General features: G+C 48.6%; 1 protein-coding gene across 2 annotated transcripts in view; it reads right to left on the bottom strand.

Moving 5' to 3' along the window:
• Window positions 1–538: 538 nt before the first annotated feature.
• Window positions 539–18909, bottom strand: part of FGF11 (fibroblast growth factor 11) — a 31514-nt gene continuing 13143 nt past the window's right edge. For both annotated transcript variants that reach the window (XM_069950907.1, XM_069950830.1), the window contains 3 exons: window positions 3670–3773; window positions 1472–1670; window positions 539–1046 (listed from right to left, as the gene is read on the bottom strand). In XM_069950907.1, coding sequence (XP_069807008.1) covers window positions 946–1046; window positions 1472–1670; window positions 3670–3773 — 404 coding nt within the window. In that variant the 3' untranslated portion in view covers window positions 539–945. The remainder of the gene's footprint in view (window positions 1047–1471; window positions 1671–3669; window positions 3774–18909) is intronic.

The raw sequence follows: 18909 nt of genomic DNA, 5'->3' as shown, positions 1-18909 counted from the left end.
TGTATTACATGTGTGATATTACATGGAGGGGTCTGTATTACATGTGTGATATTACATGGATAGTGTCTGTATTACATGTGTGATAACATGGAGGGGTCAGTATTACATGTGTGATATTACATGCATAGCGTCTGTATTACATGTGTGATATTACATGGAGGGGTCTGTATTACATGTGTGATCTAACATGGATAGTGTCTGTATTACATGTGTGATAACATGGATAGTGTCTGTATTACATGTGTGATATTACATGGATAGTGTCTGTATTACATGTGTGATAACATGGAGGGGTCAGTATTACATGTGTGATATTACATGCATAGCGTCTGTATTACATGTGTGATATTACATGGAGGGGTCTGTATTACATGTGTGATCTAACATGGAGGGGTCTGTATTACATGTGTGATATTACATAGGAGTATCACACACGCCCTGTAGCCCTGTAATATGTATGGGTTGGTGAGTTCTGAGCAGTCGGAAGTCTTTTTGTTGTGTCCTTTATTTGTATATAATTGGTTAGTAAACAGGCGTCTCATCTCGGGGGTGGGGGCTGGGGGTCTTACAATATGTGGGATCTTTGTATATTAGGAGAGCAGGTTAGTGGTATACATAGATACATGATTGGATACAAGGTTCTTCTGCCTAAAATAGTATATACTATGTACATATGCTGGAAGACGGTTTTTAGGCTTCCTGAGATGCAGACCACGGTCTACTCCTTTAAGTGGTCCTAGAGGTCTCCTGGTAATCTGACCACCTCAGATACAGCGTGGTGGCCCCTTCAACCCAAGGTCTTAAGAGATCCAGGATTAGTTCAAGAAGTCTCGAGAGTTTTTTCCTTAGAAGAACACCCTGTACGTCCGCAGATCTTCTTCTCTTCACCAGACACTTTGTAAGCTGGTCTTCAGGGCTGTAGTGTCCACTATCCTCCTGGTGTTTTCATCGGGCCCCTCGGATCCGAGCACTCGGTTTAGGTGTCAGTCTTCTCTTGGGGGATACTTTAATGACGTCATGAAGGGAAGGCTCCTTGTAAAGAGCGACTGTAGGACAGAAGGGAAAGTTCATCAATCACAGGACACCCTCATGCTAACTCTACCCCCGAATCATAGCCCACCCTTATACTCACCAGTCAAAGCCCATCCTCACACCCCTGCCAAAGTCAGAGGCAACCCTTGTGTTTACCCCCCAAAGACATAGGCCACCCTCATGTCACCCTCCCCAAAGACATAGGCCACCCTCGTGTCACCCTCCCCAAGTCATAGGCTACTCTCGTGTTACCCTCCCCAAGTCATAGGCTACCCTTGTGCCAACCTCCTCAAGTCATAGGCCACTCTCGCGTCACCCTCCCCAAGTCATAGGCCACTCTCGCGTCACCCTCCCCAAGTCATAGGCAACCCTCATGTCACACACCCCCTCCCACCCCAGGTCATAGACCACCTTTGAGTGTGAGCTCCTCTTTCCCCACCTTCACTTAGTTTTGGCAGGAAGTGACCAGCCGGTCTGTGTTTCTTCACTCTGTTCCCCTCCATCGCCCGTCCATCTTTGTTTAGACCCAGGTACCATCCCCGCCCAGAGCCACGTTGGCGGTAGAGAGTTGAGGAGTAAGTGACAAAATAATTGTCAAAAACACTCTCTTTAAAGCGACATTCAGCTGTAAAATGAACCTAAAAGAAAAGAAGGAGCGATGGATTATCTGTGGGACTATGGGCTTTATGAATCAATCATCTCTAAACAGTTTGGAGACAATTTGCAATCTGCTACATAACATAGCAATAAGACATTATTGGTCACCGTGATTGAACAGGTTATTGTGCCTTATTAAGATGGAACATTCCTTCATGGTGGACCTGCCTACTACTACTACTACTTGGAGATCTTTCTCCAGAACCTAAAGGAGAAATCCTGAGATTTGGTGGTGATGTCACTTCCTGGATAAAAAGGTTGATGTCTGAGGGACACAGGGCTCTGGAGGGACACTGAGCATCCCTCTGCCATCATCCTTTCCAGCAGCCACAGCCCGCAAAGCTCTGGGAGTCGTGACATCACCATTTTATCCAGGAAGTGACATCACCATGTTATCCGGGAATTGACATCACCATGTTATGCAGGAAGTGACATCACCATGTTATCCGGGAATTGACATCACCATGTTATCCAGGAAGTGACATCACCACGTTTTTCAGGAAGTGAAGCCTTGATACAGTAGTAAGTGCAGGGAAAAAAACACTTTATAAGCATTTCCCGTAACAAGTGTATATTGGGGATTTGTACAACTTTTGGAGGGCAATACAATACTTTAATAAAAACTTTTGCGGTCCTTTTCTATGGTGCTAAGAGCAGACTAAAGGCCTTGTTACATGGAGCAATTAACATGCAGACCAAGGATGATTTTTTTTTTTAAATGAAAAATCACAGTCAGTGACAACCTTACAATTTTGTGTTACTCATGCACTTGTTTAACCCTATTACACCTAAAGCCAGTGATCGATCATTTTGGTGGGTCTTTGCACAATATTCGCTCTGTGTAATAGGGCGTCAAGACACTCCTCTGAAACCTTACTCCAGGCACTAAGCCCAAGACAAAGCATTCAACATGAGCTTTCTCCAGGAAGCATGGCCACAATAGAAGCCTTCTTCATGTAAAAACTTTCAATAACAGCCTTATCCAAGGAGCATTGACACAAGAGGAACCTTCTTCAAGAAGCATGGCCAAAAGTGAAGCCCTCTCCAAGGAAAGATGTTCAATAAGAGCCTTGTCTGAGAAGCATGGCCACAAGAGAAACCTTCTCCAAGTGAAGATATTCCACAAGAGCCTTCTCCAAGTAAAGATATTCAATAAGAGCCTTCTTTGAGAAGCATAGCCAAAGGAGAAGCCCTCTTAAGCCAAATTATTCAGCAGGAGCCTTCTCCAAGAAGCACAGCCACAATAGGAGCCCTCTTGAAGCCAAGACATTCAGCAGGAGCCTTCTCCAAAAAGTAGTCTTGTTAAAGATAATGAAAAAAGACATTCAATAAGCTCTGTCACAGAGTAGTTGAGCCAAGACAAGATATTCACTTGGATCCATCACCAGCACACTAATCCCAAGACATTCATTAACCTAACATAATACACTCAATCGAAGTTTCCACCAAGGCAACATGGACAAGAAAAGCCTTCTCCATGATGCTGAGCCCAATGCAAGTCTACTTTAAAGACCTTAACCTAAAACAAACCATCCAGCAGGAGCCTGCAAGATGACACAACATTCAACAGAAGTCTTCCCCAAGAAGCCAAGCCCAAGATAAACCCAAAACAAGAGCTTTCACCAGCACACTAAGATGTTTAACGTTTTGCAAGATAAGTCCATCAAAATTCTATTCTATTGGTCATCACCATGGCATGTGGTGACTATATTAAGACACTACACCAAAGCCCATACTTATAAAGTGTACCTTGGTAAAGCACACGACCAAGACTAAATTGTAACACTCTATTTCCCCCAAGGAGGTACATCCATTCTCTGCCACTACTAGTGATAGCACACAGAGTTAATTCTTCTCTATCACGTTTACTAGCAACAGGGATGTCCTAAGCCTGTAAATAACCAACAGATACCTAGAGAGGCTACACAGGAGATAGGAGGTTATACATGGGCAATGGAGGAGAAAATAAATGCCACTCACTGAGTTGTAGAGACGTCCCTCTGAATTCATTGCCACATACTGACCACAGGCTGAACTCTGTATCGCAACAACCCGGAGACCCACAGGGATAACATTAAAGAGAGCTTGGGTGGGGAGAAAACAGAGAGAGAGAAAAAGGTTCACTGAAAAGAAGAGTCACAAATGTAAAAGTCCTTCTGCTGGTAAGACCTGATCTGGAGATGGTGGCTGTGTAGTTCTCGACACCTGAGAATCTAGGAAGAGCTCAATAAGATCTTCATAGAAAGCAGCTATAAAACAGAGACAAAACTGTTCTACGTGTCTAGTACCGAGAGCTGGAGCCGTGTCCTCATACCATCAATGAAGTCCCATGTACTATGGTAGCCTAAAGGTTTGGCCATGCTGTCTTAAGGGTTAGGAATAGAGATAAGCGAACCTGGAGCATGCTCGAGTCGGTGGCTGCTGAAGTTGGATAAAGCCCTAAGGCTATGTGGAAATCATGGATATAGTCATTGGCTGTATCCATGTTTTCCAGACAACCTTAGAGCTTTATCCAAGTTCAGCAGCCCCAGCTAATCAAATACCGAACGTTCGGGTTCGGATCGACTCGAACCCGAACCTGGTCCATTCATCTCTATTTAGGAACCTCTGTTTTTAAAGGTTGGACAACAGATTTTTTGGCATCTCCCCTCCTTATTATCAGGTCAGCCCTATAAGACTATATTGAATGAAAATCTCACAAAAGCCGTAAGTCCAAACTATAAAAAGTCTAGTATAGTTCTAGCTCGACATTCATTGTACATAGTCCAATACATAGTACAAAGTAGGAGCACTCCTCCTGGCTAGGACAGGTCTAGAGGTGAACCCTATGATGTGTAGGACAATGTTAATACAAAAATCTGAGCAGAAGATCAGTATCCAAGGAAGAAGTTAAGCTTGTGTTCTCCACCCTGGTACTGAGGAACAGACTACATGGTGGAGAAAACAGAAACAGACTATGTTCTTTACCCTGTGCTGCCTAGTCTCTTCTAAATGTCTCCATGCTGTAGCACCCGATCTTCTCCCTGGAGAATCTTCATGTAGTCTGTTTCTAGCTTCTCCAACTTCTAGTACCCAGAATATTCCTAGCTTCTCCCCCCTGTAGTACCTAGTCTGCTGCTAGCTTCTCCACCCTGTGGTACCTAGTCTATTCCTAGCTTCTCCACCCTGTAGTACCTAGTCTGCTGCTAGCTTCTCCACCCTGTAGTACCTAGTCTATTCCTAGCTTCTCCACCCTGTAGTACCTAGTCTACTGCTAGCTTCTCCACTCTGTAGTACCTAGTCTGCTGCTAGCTTCTCCACTCTGTAGTACCTAGTCTGCTGCTAGCTTCTCCACCCTGTGGTACGGTACCTAGTCTGCTGCTAGTTTCTCCACCCTTTGGTACGGTACCTAGTCTGCTGCTAGCTTCTCCACCCTGTGGTACCTAGTCTATTCCTAGCTTCTCCATGTTGTAGTACCTAGTCTAGTGTTGGCATTTCCCCCCTGTAGTACCTAGCCCTTTCCTGAGTTCTCAATCCAGAAGTATCTGACCTGCTCCTAGATTCTCCATCATACTCTACCTACTCTGCTTCTGTGTTCTCTATCCTCCAGTCTGTTTGTGTGTGCTCCACTCTATAGTACCTAATCAGATCCTAGATTCTGTTCCTAGTAGTACTTGTAGAACCTAGTACGAACAAGGGGGGCATAAATGGAGGTCATTGGAGGATGGAAGGTTGTGTGAGGGACGGTAGCAGGATATCAGGTTAGAGATATACGGAGGAGTCAGGTTGCGGACGGCCTTGTATGTCATGGTCAACAATTTAAAAAGAGTATGTTGGGCAATGGGAGCAAGTGAAGGGATTGGCAGAGGGGAGAGGCAGAGCAAGGGGAAAGGTGGATTAGTCGGGCAGCAGAGATAAGGATAGACTGGAGACCAGCAAGGGTGTTAGATGGAGGCCAGAGAGGAGGATGTTACAGTAGTCCAAGCAGGAGATAATGAGAGCATGGACCAGCAGTTTTGTGGAGTCAGGGATGAGAAAAGAGCAGATTCTGGAAAAGTTTTTGAGTTGAAGGCGGCAGGAGGTGTTTGGGGTCTGAATATGTGGTTTAAAAGTCAGGGCAGTCATAGGTAACCCAAAGAAGGCAGAGTGCAGCCATTGATAGTGATTGAGAGATTAGACGGCGGGGTGGAGCGAGATGGGGGAAAGATGATTAGTTCTGTTCTTTCCATGTTAAGATTTAGAAAGCAGGAGGAGAAGAGAGAAGATATGGCCGATAGACACTCTGGAATCCTGGATAGCAGAGAGGTGACATCCGGACCGGAGAGGTAGATCTGAGTGTCATCAGCGTAGAGATGGTACCTGAAGCCGTGGGACTCTATGATATGTCCCAGGCCAGAGGTTTAGATGGAGAAGAGGCCCGAGTACAGAGCCTTGGGGAACACCAACAGTGACCGGACGAGGAGAGGAGGTGGTGTGGGAGCGAGGAGAGGAGGTGGTGTGGGAGCGAGGAGAGGAGGTGGTGTGGGAGCGAGGAGAGGAGGTGTTGTGGGAGCGAGGAGAGGAGGTGGTGTGGGAGCGAGGAGAGGAGGTGTTGTGGGAGCGAGGAGAGGAGGTGGTGTGGAAAGGGGAGACACTAAAAGTGCGGTTGGAGAGGTAAGAGGAGATCCAGGAGAGGGCTAGGCTAGTGACACCAAGGGATGAAAGAGTTTGTAGGAGGATGGAATGGTCAACCGTGTGGAAGGCAGAAGATAGGTAAAGGAGAAGGAGCACAGAGTATTGGCGTGAGGCTTTGGTGGTTAGCAGGTCATTGGTCGCTGGTGAGGGCAGTTTCTGTGGAGTGGTGGGGGCCAAAGACAGATTGCAGGGAGTCGAAAAATGAGTGTGATAAAAAGAGGGAGCATAGAAATTTTGTTCAAGGTGTTTCTATGCAAAGGGGAGAAGTGATATGGGGCGGTAGCTGGATAAGGAGGTAGGCTCAGGGGATGGCTTTTTAAGGATAGGTGTGATGGTTGCATGTTCATATGGAGATGAGAAGATTCTAGTTGTTAGTGATAGATTGAAGAGATGGGTTAGTGCTGGGACAAGGGCTGAGGAGAGGTTGGGAATCAGGTGGAATAGGATTGGGTCAAGTGCGGAGGTGGTGAGGTGTGATGTGGAGAGTAGTTTGGAGAGGCGTTCTTCGGTAATGGTGGAGAGGTGGTTAGTGGGGAAGAGCACTGGACAGGCATTATTAGATAATCTCTCCATAAATAAGGTTGATGCCTCTGGTGGGTAGGCAACCACCCCCCTCCAGTTGAAAAGATGCTTCCAGTAGGTATGTAATAAACTCATTAGGTAGATAACTACACATCATAAAGATACCCCCCCCCAGTAAGTAGCTAACTCCCTAATGTAGTAGCTGCCCTCAGATGGCAGCATGGTGGCTCAGTGGTTAGCACCAAGGGCAACATCTGCAAAGAGTTTGTATGTTCTCTCCGTGTTTGCCTGGGTTTCCTCCGGGTATCCGGTTTCCTTCCACACCCAAAACATACAGATAGGGGAATTTAGATTGTGAGCCCTAATGGGGACAGGGAACAATATTTGGCAAACTATGTAAAGTGCTGCGGAATCTGTGTGCGCTATACAAATAACAGCAGTATTATTATTATTATTATGTAGTTAACCTCCCCCCATGCCCCAGTATGTTTATGTTTCGCCACCCTCTCTAGGATGCCCCTAGGTCCCACCAAATAATAAAAAAAAAAAATCCCACTCCACTCCAGTGCTGGGACCTCTTTACTCACTGCATGTGCTTCTAAACTTGGATAGGAGCAGGTTCTAATGCAGGTGGCTTGCAATGAAATTAAGCCATCCCCCAGTGACCTGCAGCAGACTCCCTACATACATTACAGAGGAGGGACTCCCTACATACATTACAGAGGAGGGACTCCCTACATACATTACAGAGGAGGGACTCCCTACATACATTACAGAGGAGGGACTCCCTACATACATACATAACAGAGGAGGGACTCCCTACATACATTACAGAGGAGGGACTCCCTACATACATACATTACAGAGGAGGGACTCCCTACATACATTACAGAGGAGGGACTCCCTACATACATACATTACAGAGGAGGGACTCCCTACATACATTACAGAGGAGGGACTCCCTACATACATACATTACAGAGGAGGGACTCCCTACATACATACATTACAGAGGAGGGACTCCCTACATACATTACAGAGGAGGGACTCCCTACATACATTACAGAGGAGGGACTCCCTACATACATACATTACAGAGGAGGGACTCCCTACATACATACATAACAGAGGAGGGACTCCCTACATACATTACAGAGGAGGGACTCCCTACATACATACATTACAGAGGAGGGACTCCCTACATACATTACAGAGGAGGGACTCCCTACATACATTACAGAGGAGGGACTCCATACATACATTACAGAGGAGGGACTCCCTACATACATTACAGAGGAGGGACTCCATACATACATTACAGAGGAGGGACTCCCTACATACATACATTACAGAGGAGGGACTCCCTACATACATTACAGAGGAGGGACTCCCTACATACATTACAGAGGAGGGACTCCCTACATACATTACAGAGGAGGGACTCCCTACATACATTACAGAGGAGGGACTCCCTACATACATTACAGAGGAGGGACTCCCTACATACATTACAGAGGAGGGACTCCCTACATACATTACAGAGGAGGGACTCCCTACATACATTACAGAGGAGGGACTCCATACATACATTACAGAGGAGGGACTCCCTACATACATTACAGAGGAGGGACTCCCTACATACATACATTACAGAGGAGGGACTCCATACATACATTACAGAGGAGGGACTCCCTACATACATACATTACAGAGGAGGGACTCCCTACATACATACATTACAGAGGAGGGACTCCCTACATACATTACAGAGGAGGGACTCCCTACATACATACATTACAGAGGAGGGACTCCCTACATACATACATTACAGAGGAGGGACTCCCTACATATATACATTACAGAGGAGGGACTCCCTACATATATACATTACAGAGGAGGGACTCCCTACATACATTACAGAGGAGGGACTCCCTACATACATTACAGAGGAGGGACTCCCTACATACATTACACAGCATACTACACAATTAGAGTAGCATACAACAGAACCCTTAACTACTGTACCTTGCTTCTAACCCCTCCACACATTTCTTCTAGTCTATCCAGCACCTTCCCTTCAGAGCCATCTACCATGTCTCCTCCAGCCTATCCACCTCCTCTCCTCTAGCCCATCCCCCCCATTCCCTTTAGAACCCACTATTATGTCTTCTCCAGTTATTCCACCGCCTTCCTCTAGCCCATCCACCAACTTCGCTTTAGGACCCTCTAAATATCGCCTCCCGCTGTTCCATAACCACTTCTCTAGTCTGTCCATCACCCTACCTTTAGAACCTTCCAGCATCTTCAGCACCTTCCCTTTAGAACCCTCCAGCAGGGGTTAAGAGAGTTAATGGTGTTAAACAGTTGCCTAGGGTGGTGAAGTAAAGTAGTCCTGTTTAGCAGAGGTAAGGGCAGATTTAAAGTTAAGGAGTGCATAGTCTTCCTTGGAACTTTTCCAGTGCCATTCAGCAGCCCTGGACACTCATCTTAGTTGTTTGGTTCGGTCGGTGTGCCGGGGCTGTCTGTTGATGTGTCATGTTTTGTTGGATGTGAGAGAGGTGACAGACAAGAACTGAGGACATTGTGGAGTTGTAAAAGGTTGTGGGTGCATTGGTTTGAGAGTAGATATGGTGGATATGTGGGTGCATTGGTTTGAGAGTAGATATGGTGGATATGTGGGTGCATTGGTTTGAGAGTAGATATGGTGGATATGTGGGTGCATTAGTTTGAGAGTAGATATGGTGGATATGTGGGTGCATTAGTTTCATTGAGAGTAGATATGGTGGATATGTGGGTGCATTAGTTTCATTGAGAGTAGATATGGTGGATATGTGGGTGCATTAGTTTGAGAGTAGATATGGTGGATATGTGGGTGCATTAGTTTCATTGAGAGTAGATATGGTGGATATGTGGGTGCATTAGTTTGAGAGTAGATATGGTGGATATGTGGGTGCATTAGTCTGAGAGTAGATATGGTGGATATGTGGGTGCATTAGTCTGAGAGTAGATATGGTGGATATGTGGGTGCATTAGTTTGAGAGTAGATATGGTGGATATGTGGGTGCATTAGTTTCATTGAGAGTAGATATGGTGGATATGTGGGTGCATTAGTTTCATTGAGAGTAGATATGGTGGATATGTGGGTGCATTAGTTTGAGAGTAGATATGGTGGATATGTGGGTGCATTAGTTTCATTGAGAGTAGATATGGTGGATATGTGGGTGCATTAGTCTGAGAGTAGATATGGTGGATATGTGGGTGCATTAGTCTGAGAGTAGATATGGTGGATATGTGGGTGCATTAGTTTGAGAGTAGATATGGTGGATATGTGGGTGCATTAGTTTCATTGAGAGTAGATATGGTGGATATGTGGGTGCATTAGTCTGAGAGTAGATATGGTGGATATGTGGGTGCATTAGTTTCATTGAGAGTAGATATGGTGGATATGTGGGTGCATTAGTTTCATTGAGAGTAGATATGGTGGATATGTGGGTTCATTAGTTTCATTGAGAGTAGATATGGTGGATATGTGGGTGCATTAGTTTGAGAGTAGATATGGTGGATATGTGGGTGCATTAGTTTCATTGAGAGTAGATATGGTGGATATGTGGGTGCATTAGTTTGAGAGTAGATATGGTGGATATGTGGGTGCATTAGTTTCATTGAGAGTAGATATGGTGGATATGTGGGTGCATTAGTTTGAGAGTAGATATGGTGGATATGTGGGTGCATTGGTTTCATTGAGAGTAGATATGGTGGATATGTGGGTGCATTAGTTTGAGAGTAGATATGGTGGATATGTGGGTGCATTAGTTTCATTGAGAGTAGATATGGTGGATATGTGGGTGCATTAGTTTGAGAGTAGATATGGTGGATATGTGGGTGCATTAGTTTCATTGAGAGTAGATATGGTGGATATGTGGGTGCATTAGTCTGAGAGTAGATATGGTGGATATGTGGGTGCATTAGTTTGAGAGTAGATATGGTGGATATGTGGGTGCATTAGTTTCATTGAGAGTAGATATGGTGGATATGTGGGTGCATTAGTTTGAGAGTAGATATGGTGGATATGTGGGTGCATTAGTCTGAGAGCAGATATGGTGGATATGTGGGTGCATTAGTTTCATTGAGAATAGATATGGTGGATATGTGGGTGCATTAGTCTGAGAGTAGATATGGTGGATATGTGGGTGCATTAGTCTGAGAGTAGATATGGTGGATATGTGGGTGCATTAGTTTGAGAGTAGATATGGTGGATATGTGGGTGCATTAGTTTGAGAGTAGATATGGTGGAGAGTGACAGGAAGGTGTCAAAGAGTGTTTGAATGTTAAGGTGTCTAAGGTTCCTGCGAGGGTGGCCAAGGTTCTGGACTGGGGGCCCCCAGTTGAGGAAAAGAAAGAAAAGAATGTTAGGAGGTTATTGCCAGAGATGTGGAGAGGTGTGTTAGTCAGGTCAGATATGGGATAGAGGTTGTCAGGAACTTACCTGACCGCGCCCCAGCGTCGTCTGGAGCACAGCGCCATCTTCCGGTCCGGGGACGTGTGACGTCATGGAGACCCGACGGCGTCCCTGGTCACTAGGGGCGCCGCGGGCTTCAGTGACGCACAGCGAAGTCTCGCTCAGCTGAGCAGTATTAAGCTTAGGCTGAGTGGCAGAAGCTGCTGCCACCCAGCCTGCACCTACTCAGGTGCTTTGTATCAGGACTCAGGAGTCCAGACCAATTGCATTCTGGTCCGGGCTCCTGGTCCTGTATTTAAAGAGCCAGCGGTCAGTTCCTGATCGCTGGCTATAAGTTTTCATGCCCTGGTCCCAGCTGTCTGATAGCAACAGGCCAATTCCTCCACCCTGTTTATTGCCAGGGTGAGTGGTGTGAGAAAAGTGGAGCCCACTGTAACATCGTGCAGCAGGGAAAACTGTTTCAGAAGGTGTCAGATCTGAGGCTGGTGTAGAATTTTGCCTGCCACCAGACGTAAATCTAATATACCAAGTGTGGTAGGAGGCCATGCATCCTCCCTGCCTTGCTGCACCATCCCTCCATCACCCCCCACCCATCAAGCAGTGCAAACTTCAGAAAAGTACCCTGCGGCAAGTTTGGTAAAATCCTCCCTCTATCTTCTCGTATGTTCTCCACCCGTAGCACCTATTTTTTTCCTCCTTCATGTTGTACATGTCTGTTCCTAGATACAACCCTCTTTCTTAGTCTGTGCCTGTGCTCTCCAACATGCAATGCCCAGCCTGGTCTTAGATTGTCCATAGTACTATTAGGTCCATAGTACTTAGGCATTACAGGGTGGAGAACATAGAAGCAAATAGATTCCAGATTTTTCTCAATGTTGGGCTTAGTCTGATCCACCCTGTTCTGCCTAGTCTGTGTCGGGGCTTTCAGGGTACTTCATTTCATGTTCTCCACCCTGTAGTACCTGTAGCCTGTTCCTAGCTCATCCCTGTAGTGTGTAATCTGCTCCGCAAGATTTTCCATATAAGACCTGGGAGTGAATAGTTGCATTGTTTATATGATAATATTACATGCAGCCATTGCTTACAGCAGGAACAACATACGATTTGGGAGCCAGCAATCTACTCCAATAATAAATGGATACCTGTGTCAAGCATTCATAGTGCACTGTTACACTTCAGCCTGACACCAAATGGCAGATTAGACAGTGATTATGCAGTGTCCCAGAACATGCAGACTACTACTCCTATTATGGCCATTTCTATTGCTGTGTCCATGCCTGTTCTGGTAAGTGTTTGCACTGCAACTGCTGCTGGTTTTCCCCTAGTATTCTCTGGTAATGTGCATTCTCATGTGTATTCTCATGTATTCCTGTGTATTATTGCATTGTACAGTGGTATGCAAGGCTGTTGATCACGTGACCTGTAACCATGGTTCCTCCAATGGCCGACTAGCTCTGGCCAGGAGCAACCATGTGACCTCCCACTTCCTCCTAACAAGTTAGTCTTCCCCCTGCTTCCAAGCAAGGAGTTTGTGTTGTTCTGTCCTCTCCCTCAGAAGAGTGACTGAGTCTGCTGCTGTATTCAAGTCTTCGGCTGTATCTGCCTGCTCAAGTGACCGGATTCTTCTCTCTCATCTGGGTGTCATTCCGTTATCTCTCCTCATCGCTACAAGGATTCACAGCAAGTATTATTCTCAAGCTAATCCACCCAGCAACGCTATTTCTCTCATACTCCTACTCCCATCATCCGGCACGTATTCTCACAGCCTATGCAGCACCACTCCTGCTTTATTTGTCAAAGCCTGCTATATACCCGGTTGCATCCGGAGAGACTGTTGCTACTAGTTACCTTTTCTATAATAAAACCGCTGTTACTGAACCCTGGCATTGGTGTCCACTAACTGGTGCCCTGACTAGGTGCAGCGAAGAATCGCATGCCCATCATCACCCGCAGATTCCTCAGACCGGCCCTACAGCTGTGCTGCCCTCAGGCCTATACCGTGACAAGTATAACCCCTGCAGCTGCCCCGGTCATTGCCCGCTCATAACACCAGCACTGCGGAAGTGGCCCCCAGGGGCCAGGGCATCGCATTTTTGGCATCACGAACAGGATCCGTACACCCCGCGGTGTTCATATTTGCTACCCCTCATCATCCTCAGAGACTCTGCTATTGCCGGGCTGCGGCCTGCTAAGGGGTCAAGTCAGCTGGTGACGCACTGTCTTCGCGCGCGCGCTCCGCTCAAGCTCCGCCCCAGCTCCGCCCCGGCCCTGCGGTATCCAAGCCTCTGTTGCAGGAAGGAAGGAGATTGTGCCCGGACCACCGGAAGTGTTGGTGCTGACTTCCGGCCTATCCCTCCCCGGCCCCGGACACCCTGCCTATCGGTGCCTGCTGTTCCCGCTAGCTCTCCTCGCCCCTGCTTTCTTCCAGGCGCTTTGCACCAGAACCCCTCATCATGTCCACCGGCCATCACAGTGACTCTGACGGCTCCGGCAGTCCGCCGATGGCCCGGGCGCCACCCGCGGCTCCCGTTGCTATGGCTACCGCAGCGGTTCCGTTCTTCATTGGGCCCAACAACCTTCCCAGTTATAAAGGAGAACCCCACACGTTGGCTGATTTCAAGGAAAAAAATTCCCGCACCCTTGAACTTGTCTCACTCTCTCCCACTCAGCAGGTGCAGTTGCTGCTTGTACAACTGGAGGGTCCCGCTGCAGAGGAGGTGCGGTCATGGCCAGCTACGGAAAAAGCTAATGTACAACAGATCCTGGCCCGGCTGAGTAAAGAATTTGAGGTACAGTCACCCACGGAGGTCCGCCTTAAGTTTTATGACCGACGACAAAGGCCAGGTGAGACCCTCAGAGACTATGCACTAGCACTCCAATCTGCCTACCGGGCCCTGAGACAGGTTGATACCATAGACCCCTCGGCTGTGGAGAGTATGATCACTGACCGCTTCATAGAGGGGGTGGACTCTAGACTCATCCAGAGCCAATTGCGTATGCTAGCTGCCCAAAACCCTACAATGCCTTTCCTGGACTTCAAGACTCTGGCTCTGAGGGTGGTTGGCATTGACAATCCCTGTGCCGGCTGTACTCCAGTTTCAGATTGCCCGGACCCGGTGGGATCTATACCCTCACCTCCAGTGCCCACTATGGTTCCGCCGGTTTCCGCTATACAAGCTGCCCAACAGTCTATCCCGGCTAGCTCACCAGCGATCCCTGCTCTCCTTACGCAAGTGGTTGACTCTCTCTGCCAAGCCCTAAGGGGGCTACAAGGAGCCTATCCAACACCTCCACCACCACAGGACCCCTGCCCTGAGTATGCAGTTCCCGATCGGCCTCCTCCACAGAGACTTAGATCCCCTGAGCGCCCCTATTGCCGCCACTGTAGGCGACATGGACACTACCACTCCCAATGCTATCAGTTAAACGGGCTACCCCTGGGTCCGAGGGCCAACACCCAGGAGGTCGAGATCCAGGCCCGCAGGAAGCACAGTGGTTCTCAAGGTTCCTCTCACAATGCCCGCATGTGACTCTCTGGGTGGACGGAGTCCCCCTGGAGGCTCTGGTAGATACAGGTTCCCAGGTTACCACTATCCCGAGGCATGTGTTTGAAGAACATTGGGATCTGAGAACCCTAGGTCCAGTTGAGAAATACCGTCTGAAACTTATTGCTAGTAATGGTCGTCCTATTGTGCAACTAGGTTACTGGGAACCCACTGTCTGCATAGGGAAGCAAGAGCTAGCACGTCAGGGTATCATTGTTACTGAGGCTCAGGGAGATAGTGGGACCGTGGTATTAGGCATGAATATTATCCGTCATGTATTCACTGAAGTGTTGGATGCCTTGAATGCCTCTATGTCTTGTGCTTCTCCTCAGTACAGGCAAGCCGTCCAGAAGACCATTAAAGTGCTCAGCGGAAGTTTGCCAATCCTCGAGGAGAAATCTGCCGTGTCCGCACTAGAGATGCTCGTCCGATCACCATCCCAGCTAACAGTGAGTTCCTCATCTGGTGCAGGGTCCGTCCGGGCCTTAACAATGCTGACTATGTGGCCCTTCTGGATGCTATTGAAATTGAGGGGCAACCTCTTGTCAGGGCCGCTAGAAGCCTGGTGACCGTCTCCAATGGTCAGGTCCCTGTCCGTCTGGTGAACCTTGGAGACTCCCCAGCTGACCTACCCAAGTTCACCACCGTGGCCATGCTATACCAACTCGATCCTGAGGACATCGTCTGTGAGGAGACCATTGCCTATCAGAGATCCATCCGTGGCACTCAAAGGGACTCAAACAGGGCTCTCGCCCCTTGGTGGGACGAGCTCCATATTGGCGATGCCAATACCCCACTTGAATACCTCCACGGCATCCTCAAGGTGGCCAAAAGGTATCACGAGGCCTTCAGCAAACACTCCCTCGATTTCGGAAAGACCAATCTGGTCCAGCATCGGATCAACACTGGGGACCATTTGCCTATCAAAGAGAAACATCGGCCAATCCCCCCTGCCAGCTATCAGCAGGTCAAGAAACTGCTCAAGGAGATGAAAGACTCTAACGTTATCCAAGAAAGTCCGTGGGCTGCCCCTATTGTCCTTGTGAAAAAGAAAGACGGTAACATCCGGTTCTGCGTGGATTATAGGAAGATAAACACAATCACCCACAAGGATGCCTATCCTTTGCCCCGGATCGAAGAGTCTATAGCTGCTTTGGGGTCAGCCGCCTACTTCTCCACCTTGGACCTCACCAGTGGGTACTGGCAGGTGCCCATGGCACCCGAAGACCGTGAGAAGACGGCCTTCACCACCCCCATGGGGCTCTTTGAATTCACCAGCATGCCCTTCGGTCTGTGCAACGCCCCCGCTACCTTCCAGCGGTTGATGGAAAGGTGTCTCGGCCATCTCAACTTTCAGAGTGTCCTGCTCTACCTAGATGATGTGATTGTCTATTCACGTACCTACGAAGATCACGTCCATCATCTGGCTGAAGTGTTCCAGGTCCTAATCGATCACGGCCTGAAAATCAAGCCTTCCAAGTGCCACCTTCTCAAACCCCAAGTGAACTATCTGGGGCATGTTGTGAGTGCTGAGGGGATACAACCCGATCCAGAGAAGATCTCGGCTGTGGAACACTGGGATACCCCTAAGACCGTCAAGGAGGTGAGAAGTTTCCTGGGATTTGCCGGCTATTACCGCCGCTTTATTCCCCACTTTGCCCAAGTGGCCGAGCCCCTCAATGAGTTACTCCGGGGTTGCCCTCGAGAAAGCTACAACCGACGGCTCCCCGTCGAGTGGTCCGAACGGCAGGAGGTTGCCTTTCAAACCCTGAAACGCCTGTTGACTACGCCTCCTATCCTGGCCTACCTGGACTATAACCTTCCTTTCCGGCTCTACACGGACGCCAGCTTCCAAGGCCTGGGAGCTGTGCTGTCCCAGGTTCAAGATGGCCAAGAGAGAGTTGTAGCTTATGCCAGCCGGAGTCTTCGGGGCGCTGAAAAGAACGACAACAATTATAGCTCCTTCAAGTTGGAGTTACTAGCCCTAGTGTGGGCAGTCACCGAAAAGTTCAAGGACTACCTGGCTGCCACCCCTGTTGCCATCTATACGGATAACAACCCGTTGGCGCATCTCAACACTGCTCGGCTGGGCGCCCTGGAACAGCGGTGGGCTTCTCGACTGGCCAATTTCCAGTTTGAAATTAAGTACCGCAGTGGCAAGGCTAACGTCAATGCAGACCTCCTGTCCCGACTACCCAAGGGCGAAGAGGCCCCAGAGGACAGCGATTGGGAAGATGTAGAAATGCCTCCCTTCTACCAAAGGTTCGCTACCCAGAGTGCTATTGATGCAGCTAGGCCTGAAACGCCTTCGCCTCCACCTAGGGCCCCGCAAGACTTGGCCAGGTGGCAGACCATCCAGGAAGAGTCCCGCGTCCTGGGGGAGATCTATGACTACCTCTCTACTGGTCGGGTCCCCATGCGGATAAAGAGGCCCTATCCTGATGTCGAGCTAAGGCGACTCTGGAGGCAAAGAAAGAGGCTCTTCCTACAGAAGGGACTGATCCTGCGAAACTCTCTTGACCCGGTCTCCGGGGAGAGGTGCCACCAGATCCTCATTCCCCGACGAGACACTAAGATGGTGCTGGATGCCTACCATGACCGGTCCGGTCATTTCGGGGTACACAAGACGGAGGCCACTATCCGACAGCGGTTCTACTGGATCGGGATGAGGGCTGACATCGAGAACTGGTGTGCCGAGTGCCCTGCCTGTAATATCTCCAAAGCTGGGGGAAGAGAAGTCAGGGCCCCTTTGCATCCAATCACCTCCCACCGGCCGAATCAGCTAGTCGCCCTGGACCATGTGAAGCTGGCCCCTACAAGATGCGGGTATACCTACGCCCTCACCATGGTCGACCATTACTCCAAGTGGGTAGTCGTGGTACCTGTCAGGGACTTGACCGCCAAGACCACCGCCCTTACTTTTTACAAGGAGTATGTAAAGCACTATGGGTGCCCAGAGTCTCTGCTGACGGACCGGGGTCCGGCCTTCGAGTCGCAACTTTTCCAGGAGCTGTGTGCCTACCATGAATGTAAGAAACTCCGTACCACGGCCTATCACCCTCAAGGGAATGGTCTGTGTGAAAAAGTTAACCAGGTCTTTATCAACATGCTCCGAACGGCTTCAGTGACGAAGAGAGTAGAGTGGCCCCACTTGTTGGATGAACTAGTGGAGATCTATAACAATACCACTCATTGTTCCACTGGCTACTCCCCGTTCTACCTGATGTTCGGCCGCCAAGGCCAACTTCCTCAGGACCGTGCTCTTGGAGTCCAAGCTCCTGACACCTTCAACCCCCTACCTGAAACTGAATGGGTTCGGGAGCATCAGAGGAGAATCCAGGATGCCCGGGAAATTGTTGACCGGAGGATGGGGGAAGCTCAGCAGCGCCAAGAGGATGCCTACAACCAAAGGGCGAATGCCACACCACTACAAGTGGGAGATAAAGTTTGGCTAAAGAAATATCATCGCTCTCACAAACTTGAAAGCCTTTGGGAGCCTGAGCCCTATGTCATCTCTTCTATCCCTTACCCAGAGACTGATGTGTATGAAGTAAAAAAGCCAGGGCTAGCCCCACAGACGGTGCACCGGAATAGGATAAAACGTTGCACTAAGGAGGACCTACAGGGCCTTACAGCACCGGGTCCGGTACCTGCATCCACACCTCCGGCTCCCCCAGCAGCTCCAGCTAAACCTCTCTCTCTGGAAGAAATGTTCCAAGTTGAACCGTTCCTCATGGCCATAGACTATCCAGCGGTCCCTGTGCACATTCCAGTGGCCCCTCCACTTCCAATTGTGCCTCCAACAACTCCATCTCTACAACCAGACACTGGGGGTGATCTTCGACCTGTACCTGCACCAATCACTGTTGAAGAGGATCCTCCGCTGAGACGGTCTGAGCGCTCTACCAGAGGAATTCCTCCACTCCGCTCCAGAGATGAGTCCTTAACTGTTTCTGTGGTCTAACTGTTTAATTGTTTCAGGTTCCTGCTATGCAACGTTCAAGGTTCGTGCCTGGTCCTCCTGACCAAGTTCCCTGTACT

This window comes from Dendropsophus ebraccatus, chromosome 1 (genome assembly GCF_027789765.1).
Source record: "Dendropsophus ebraccatus isolate aDenEbr1 chromosome 1, aDenEbr1.pat, whole genome shotgun sequence".
Classification (NCBI taxonomy): domain Eukaryota; kingdom Metazoa; phylum Chordata; class Amphibia; order Anura; family Hylidae; genus Dendropsophus; species Dendropsophus ebraccatus.
Note: the sequence above shows the minus strand (reverse complement) of the source record. Positions and strands in the feature narration are given on the sequence as shown.